At 38.6% G+C, this 8,308-nt stretch overlaps 1 protein-coding gene across 5 annotated transcripts in view; it reads right to left on the bottom strand.

Moving 5' to 3' along the window:
* Positions 1-1,922: 1,922 nt before the first annotated feature.
* PTPN21 (protein tyrosine phosphatase non-receptor type 21) overlaps positions 1,923-8,308 on the bottom strand; it is a 70,970-nt gene continuing 64,584 nt past the window's right edge. For all 5 annotated transcript variants that reach the window (XM_036991565.2, XM_036991569.2, XM_036991567.2 and 2 more), the window contains one exon: positions 1,923-8,265. In XM_036991565.2, coding sequence (XP_036847460.1) covers positions 8,137-8,265 — 129 coding nt within the window. In that variant the 3' untranslated portion in view covers positions 1,923-8,136. The remainder of the gene's footprint in view (positions 8,266-8,308) is intronic.

The raw sequence follows: 8,308 nt of genomic DNA, 5'->3' as shown, positions 1-8,308 counted from the left end.
TGGACTAGATGATCCTAAGATTTCTTTGAGTTCTAATGTGCCAACATTAGTCTTAGCTTAATTCTTAGGGTCTTTAGAAATTATAATTGAAATAATTTATGTCTAGAAGTAGACACACCTATTCCCTCTTCATGTGCTAATATAGTCGTAGAAAGCAGTCTACTAAATGGAGTCAGACTTCAGTAACAAGAGTTGCCACTTAGTGACTTTTCCCACACCTTTTAAAAGCAGCAGATGGAGCTAATAATCATGGCATATCCCAAAAGGAATAAATGCATGTTTAAAGGCCGTAAAGAAGATACCTTTGATTTGAAGTAAGGATAGTTTTGCTCCAAAGCCAATCTTGTTGCCTTGGGAATTCCATCCATCCTGCACCAACATTCAAGATCTGAGATAACAACACCCAGTATAGTCCTGGATTTAAGACTTCATACTTACTTCTAGTTCTTCCAAGATCTTGAAAGGGGTGAGCTGACCTTCAAGTGTTTCATAAGGGGAAGAATATACTGTATTCATTTTCTACTGCTGCTATAACAAGTTACCACAAATAGTGGCTTTAAAATGAACATGCTTATTATCTTACAGTTCTGGAATGAGAAGTCCTAAATTCTAACTGCCAGGGCTGCAGTCTTCTTGGGGCTCAGAGAGAACTTGTATCTGTGCCTCTCCCAGCTTCTTGGGGCCCCCTGACTCCTTCACATGGAGCCCCTCCCTCCAACTTGATGGCCAGCTGAGCACATCGTCCAATCCCTCCCACCTCTGCTTCTGCCAGCACTGCCTGAGGCTCTCCTGTCTCCCTCTTAGAAAGACCTTTGTGATTCCCTCGGGCCCACCTGGGTTAATCCTGGACAGTCTTCTTGTGGATAAAATGAAAGTTCCTGCGGCCAGGATTCTCACCTGGCCCTAGTTGGCTAGCTCACTACACACGTGTGGGCAGTATGTTGCTACTGACTCTATATAAAAGAGCTCCGCCCAGTGCTCTGGGCAACACGGTGGCACAACTGCAAGGCTGCAGGAGAGCAGAGGCTGGAGTGGTGGCAGCGCCAAGGACAGAGGCCCAGAGAGCAGCTTGCTGCATGCAGACTCGCTCTGAGTGAATGGGATTTTAGTGACTGACCTGCCAGCATGGAAATAAAGCCGAGTATAACCCTTTCACCCCAAGAATGTTCTACTGTCATTTCTTTGGTCACACTGATCCATAGTGAGCTTGCCCGGGGCTGAAACCCACTGGCAAGACACTTCCCATCTCAAGAACCTTAATCACATATGCGAAGTCCCTTTTGTCATGTAAGGTAACACTCACATGTGGCTATATAATGAATCCCAAATTTACCTCTAGATTGAACATCTGTGGCTTTTTGATTATTAAAGCTGGTTCTCACACTTCAAATCAGAATCATCTGGAGAGTGAGTTGAGGCAGATTTCTAGGCCCCTCCCATAGCTTCTGAAGTGTTCAGAATTTTCAGATCTGGACTGAGCCTCAAGAATGTGCATATCTAACAACCAGCTGCTCTGCTGGTTCAGAAACAACCCACGAGAAAATGAAGTAGACATTCAACAAATGACACCGAGTTCCACTACAAGGACAGTAGTGTGAAGAGCTTTATCAACCTGCTAGGAAGTTGATATTGGGAAGTACATCAATAAGTATTTATTCTTCAAGTATGTTAATTGTTCCACAAATGTCCTGATTGGTGAAACTGGCTATTTTGGCAAGATGCATTCTAACTCTGAAGTGACTGATTACTGTGGAGATGTGTGATTATAGATTGGCAACTACTAAAAGAAACATCTATTGTCTAGTACATTATTTAAAATAACCCAATGGGGAAACAGAACTCATATGCTTCTATGCAATAAGATCTAAAGTGGAAAATAACAGAAGCTTTAATTGCACTATTATATTCACACACAAATCATATATTGCTTCAATATTTATTTTTATGGCAAAAATAGACTTCATTCACATATATTACATTCAAGCTTTTTTGCCCAATAAATGTACACTTTTACAAACCAACAATTTAGAATTAAGTTCTTCTGATTATACATCTTTACATTATTGATCACAGCATTTAAAATTGATTTTTAAACTAGAGAATGACACTAGACAACTATTTATATTAGCATTTCAAAAACGTAGAATTCCCAGTGCATTGCTTGAATTACAGGGCAACTTTCTAAGAAAATGTATTTCATATAAATTTTCTCCAGATTTTGGGTGTAAGTTTTGTTAGGTCTATTAAATCATAACAACTCTGTTGGAATTTGTATTTAAATAGATTTTGCCATGTAGATGTTTACTTTTGAAGTATGCTTTGCTAAATTTACTATGTATATGGTCTGGAGTGCTTCAATTTTTAATCAGGTTGTACAACTCAGAAACATACATTTCTGGTTTGTTACAGCATAATCTTCATCTGCACCAAACAGCATGGACAACTCAGAGCATTTCCCTCTTTTAAGCACAACAGAATGAAACACTGAAGTGTTTCCACAGGAAAATTAGGATATTTAGCATTTGCAAGATAAAACTTTTATATGTTAATGTAAAAAAAAATCACTTCAGAATACAGTAAAAAGCAGAATTTATCTCCCCTCACTTTCAGTGTGTTGCTTAGAAATTGAGTTTACTGATAATTGCATAATAGCTCAATTTTACAAGAAATTAAGCTTACTTTTAAAATCCAATTGAGAAAAAAAATTAATAGGGAGAGGGTATATATTAATATTAACAGAAAATTTTCAAAACCATTAAGAATCTGTACACAATAACCACTGTTTCACTCTCTATTGTGCCACAAAAAAAAAACAAACAATGCAAATAAAAAGCCTTAGAGCTCCAACAGTCTAAAAGTTGTTTGGTATAAACAGCTGTAGTATTTTTTCTTCTACCGTTTCAATTCATTTGAGTTAATTCAACAGTTTTGTATTACTGTTAACCATATTTTTTAACATCTGTTCTGGCAATAAGTTTGTCACGTCTGGAGAATACTTACTTTTTCCAGGCTTTGGGGGAGTGAACCAATTTTGCACTGACTTTATTCCAGTTAAAACTCCAAAACTATTAGATCCTTCAAACTCTAAGATTACATTTAAACAAATAGTACTATAAAATAAGCAACGAAAGATTTTTCCCATTTATGAGGTCTGTTAATACCAAGTGATTTCTAAAAAACTGTTAGGCTAAAATTTTGGACAGTCTCTTAGTGTTTATGATGGTAGTCTGACCTGAGGTATTTGCACTCATGAGAAATGAGCAACTGAGCTTGTGTCCTTCATTCATTTATTCAGTCTTGCTCAGATGATGAATGAGCAGATGGAAATGGAAAGCCAATTATTATTAAATCTGTACTAGTCTCATGATCCTACCCCCAAAATTGAGGTTGGACAGATTCATGTTCTGGCTAACCTGGACAATCCATCTTTTTCAATTTCTTTGGTAGAACAGACCTGCTCCTATGAGTGAATACTGCAGAATTTTTTTCACTGTTTTGGATTGTGAACTACACACACACACACACACACACACACACACACACAAAATGTCAATAGTATACACATTTGACAACTGAAATAATTAGTCATGTACACAGCTTAAAAACCACCTACCAGTTCAAATAAAAATTGCAGATTACACTGGAATCATGTACTGCTTTTGCCAGTGTATGTACACTACATTATAGATTTAAAGCCAAGGATTTTAGAGATTTTAAAAGCTCCTTTTATATGACATACCACAGACATTTAATGGAAGTTAAGGAATCATCATCAAATTTACCTAATAAAATTTTTTCAGAAATTAACAGCCACACAGTTCTACAGTTAAAAGTTCAAACACTATTATTCCTTTCTTTTCAGCCATTTGTCCTTATACTTTATAATATTAAAGCCAAATTTTAAAGAAGCATACGGTTACTATCAACATATTGAAAACTGTTAAGATTTACTCCAGATTTTTGAAAACCAAGTGTTTTAATTTCTCAAATCTATGGAGTAAACATTTTTTGGAAACATGATGTGCAGCCAGACCGTAACTTAGACACCTGTGACCTACAGCTGCCCTTCCACGGGGTCTTTGCCTTGGAACTGCTGCTGCCTCAGTGGCGTCTGCAGAATTCCTCCGTGGTCCACCCTCTTTCATGCCAGTGACAATCCGAGGGAGGATCCGGACGGGACAACAGGAGAGGGGGGGTGTACTGCCAATTCACTTCGCCTGCCTGCCTCACAGCCAGTTCCACAGGCAGCATCCCTGCTCACCTCATCTCCCGTTCTGCTCCTTGCCCTTCATGTGCCACTCAAACCTCTGTAACAAATGCTGGGATATTCACTCAGATGGCATTCTCTCATCAAATACCAATCTGACTTCAACTGCTTGCTGAGGCTCAGTCCCCATTGCCTGGCAGAGAATTTGTTCCCTGATCTCACCATCGGGATGCAACAGAGAGAAAACTTGCTGAGTATTTTTCTTGGAGTACAGATGATGGCAATTTGGTTCCATACCAGTGTTTACCTAGCAAATTCCATATGGTTTAAAAAAGCTTTGGGAAGACAAACCAAGAGTAATACTTATAATGGGGAATATTCACTACATCTCAATAATTCAACATACACCTGAATTTTTAGAGCTTAATCTTTATTTGGGAACTGCCTGTTATAGACAAAGACTATGCCACTTTACCAATACAAGGACCCCTTCAAATGTGTTCTAAAATCCTCTATCCATCCATTCCCAACACATGCAAGCTTTACCCAACTGGGCTTTCTGATTTTTCCTCATTTCTCTATAAGTAATTGCAGATATTAGAGTAAATGGAGCCCTTATCTACAGGAACCTGAAAACTACATGCTCTTTTGAGAAGTGTTTTCACAGGAAAATTCCTAATGTACCTAATTCTACTTTGAAATATTTACCTCTTAGCTCAAGAAAGAGCAACCTCCAATTTAGATATTTTAAAAATAAACTTTAAACTGGAAAGAGTTTTAGCTTGTTCCACATGAAATCTAGATGGGAAACAAATTCCCTAAGTTTACATCCAAAAGAGTTCCTTTACAAAGTTTGATTTTAAAAATAATTTATGACAAATGTCAATTCTTGTTTCCACCTGTTAACATTTAAGTCTCAAATAAACCTGCTCCTGGTTAAGTTGCAGCTGACCCCCAGTTTTACAGTTTAACACATGACAGTGTTTGATATATAACATACACATTTATATACTTTTTAATACTGTATTAACAGATCAACCCATTTGAAATGCATGTTTTCTTCTAGTGATGAAAGCTTCAACAAAACAGCTGGCCATGCCGAGGTGTCATCTTTCAGTCCTATCCCCAACACTCTCCTGTTTCTGCCTAGACTTTCCTCTTTCTGGGAGTTTCTAAGGAAGCACAGTTCGTTTGTTTTAATCTTGCCAAAGTATTTTAAATTCTAGGGCTTTCTGTATGCTTCACAGTAAGTGTTTCAGAAGAAAGTAATTAATAATGACTGCAATTAACATTCCAAATTATAATCTAAAATGAACACTTTCTGTATTCAAAACTACCCAGACTATTTCATCAAAAAACCCCACTCAAGAAAACTGATACCAGAGATGCCAAAACTGATCAGTGGATACCACTGGTCTACAAAACCCACTTTTTGTGAAAATGGACATTTTGGTAATTTTGATATGAAATTAATATCATCAAGGAACTAAAAGACACTGACATACTGAAGCAGTGTGTTAAGTTTGGCAGACAGTAACATACTCAATTCTGGCATGGTAAACCTATGAAGCCTCAATGTTCCACAGTTCACTCTGGAAAATCATATTATTTCAAAATCCAGTAATGTAATTTCTTTTTATTTAGGAATACTTTCATAAACTAAAAGTTTAAATTTTCAAGAGACAAAAAATTCATGGGTCTTAGAGGCTATGTCAAACATGTGACATTTTAACAGTGACATTTAAATGGTCTAATTTAGCCCTCATAATTATAATTATCACAACAGGAACACAAATATACCATATGTTATTCCTTAGATTTTTGTTTTACAGTATGTTCTTGTCAATGGGACACTTCAAAATGTTTCAACCTGACAGAAAAGCATTTTTCAAAACCATACTATGGGAGGGAGAAAGTATCAAAAACTCTCCTGTCCTTTGTATGGTGTGGAGATGGGACACTGCCATAAAATACTACCATAAAAAACCCTTACTTCATTCTTCTGGGAGCTCTTTCTGAGTATTTACATTGGGTTTATTGTTCTTTTAAACAGGACTCTTAAAACAATTTTAGATGTAAAATTAATATTTTGTTTCTAAATGAGAAACGTGCCCACTTTCATTTTCTTTAGTATCTTCTGCATTTTCCTCTTTGTGGTTGGTTTCTGGGTAACTCAAGAGTCTAAAGGAAATCCCCTTGCACAGCTGACAACACACTCAGCGGTCACGGCAGTGAGTTAACCACTTGGGGCACTAACATGGGAGTCAGAATTATCCCTAGGGTACTACAATTAGGGGAATTGCCCTAGATCTGGTATTTTGGAGGCTCTGCACTTTGGAGAAGCAGCCTCAGAAGACGGAAAGAGATGGCTCCTTGACTACATGTACCAATTCATCCTTACCTATCAACCCCCACTAGGATGAGTCATCTCAGCCTGGCTCTGCCCACAGCGATGTGCCTAAATGGGATGGGGGTGGGGAGGTAAGAAGCTAAAATGGACCTCAGGGGTGAAGTGAGGGGATGAAAGAGCTGTCACGCAGGTACCTCCTGAATGCCACAATCTCTGGTGGCCCCAGAAGTTTGGACTGTAATTTTGGGAGATAAGGTAAAACTATGACTAACTCTTCCCTTCTTTCAACCAAAGCAAATAAGGCCTCTTCAAGGCTTCTGTTGATAATATACAGGAGCTTGATTTTATTTGTTAAAAAAGAACAGAGGTTTAGGGGGAAGAAATCCAAGGAAACAGAGTGAGTCATCGACAGTGACAGGCCTTGAATTTCCTGGGAATACCTACCCTGTGGGGGATCGGCACCCATACTCCCAAGCCCCCTGTCTCCATCCCAGCCTCTCAGCCTGAGCACAGGTGATACTGTGCACGTGTAAAGGCGGAGCCTTCTTGCATGCGCCATCTTGCACTTACACTGCACTTACTCTGGTCCTAGTCATCCTGCATGCTGTTATTCTTTATCGCTTTCCAAACACTTCTTCTGAAACAATGTCCATTGTTACTATTGTTTCACCTATAAAGCAACACATATATTAACACTCAGATTTATTGTTTTTAACGAAAAGTGCTTAAAAACCATCCTACGCAATTGTATTTTCACTTCATTTTCAACCAATAAAATCAAACTCATTCAGGTTCACAAATGATACTGAAAGAAATAGTGAATCTGATTATTCTCTTAAGTTTTAAATAGTGTGGCTTCATTCCCAACTTTCCCTTACATTAACTGACTCATTTCAGTACCTTAAAGAGTTAAACTCCTGTCTGGAAAATACAGAAGGTACAAATATACATAATTTTAGGATAAAAAATCTTCTGACTATAAAAATGCTTTTTCACATTTCAAAATAACACTTTTAGGATTTTATAGTTTTGGATTTGGTAACTCAACTGTTAAGTACCCAAGTTTTTTTTTTAAACAACACAAGACAATAACATGGTTTTAAATACAAAGTTATATAGGAACCATTCATATCTGTGGATCACCCCCATAGGAAGTTCAGTTTCTCAACAAGAAAACCCCAAATATTTTTAGTCATAAAATAAAACTCCATTATCAAAAACTAAAGCTTTCTATGCACCTCAATGATTGCCAGAATTGCCCAGCGTAGCTGCAGTAAAATAGAGAATTATCTAGAAAATACAATCTCCAAAATGTGTGCAAGTACTGCAAATCAGACAGACTGGAGCAGGGCAGGGCCCCCAAAACCCAGCCCTCCTCCTCAGGCGCCTCTCCCAGGGCAGGCGCCCCCTGCTCGGCCTTGTGCTCTGCATGTTTCCTCGGTGTGCTCAGTCATCCCGTCGCTGGCGTCCCACTGCAGCCTTCTGCGAGGATCGAGTGTCGAGGAGAAAGTGAGTTAGGCAAGCACTTCTAGCTGTAAACGCGTCACGTGATCAGGTCCCCATCAGAAGTGGGGGGAGCTTATATGAGCCTTGAGCTTTTCAGGAACTGAATGAGAACGCGGTACACGAACGTGTACTGGCAGAGGGTCTGCACCATCATCATTCTCTGCTGCCTCAGCATGTCCAGCACCCTTGGGCTGTCCAGCACCTAGAACGAGAGGAGCAGCGATGAGGGTGTAAGGGGTTCCTCT

The sequence above is a fragment of the Manis javanica genome, chromosome 8 (genome assembly GCF_040802235.1).
Source record: "Manis javanica isolate MJ-LG chromosome 8, MJ_LKY, whole genome shotgun sequence".
Classification (NCBI taxonomy): Eukaryota; Metazoa; Chordata; class Mammalia; order Pholidota; family Manidae; genus Manis; species Manis javanica.
Note: the sequence above shows the minus strand (reverse complement) of the source record. Positions and strands in the feature narration are given on the sequence as shown.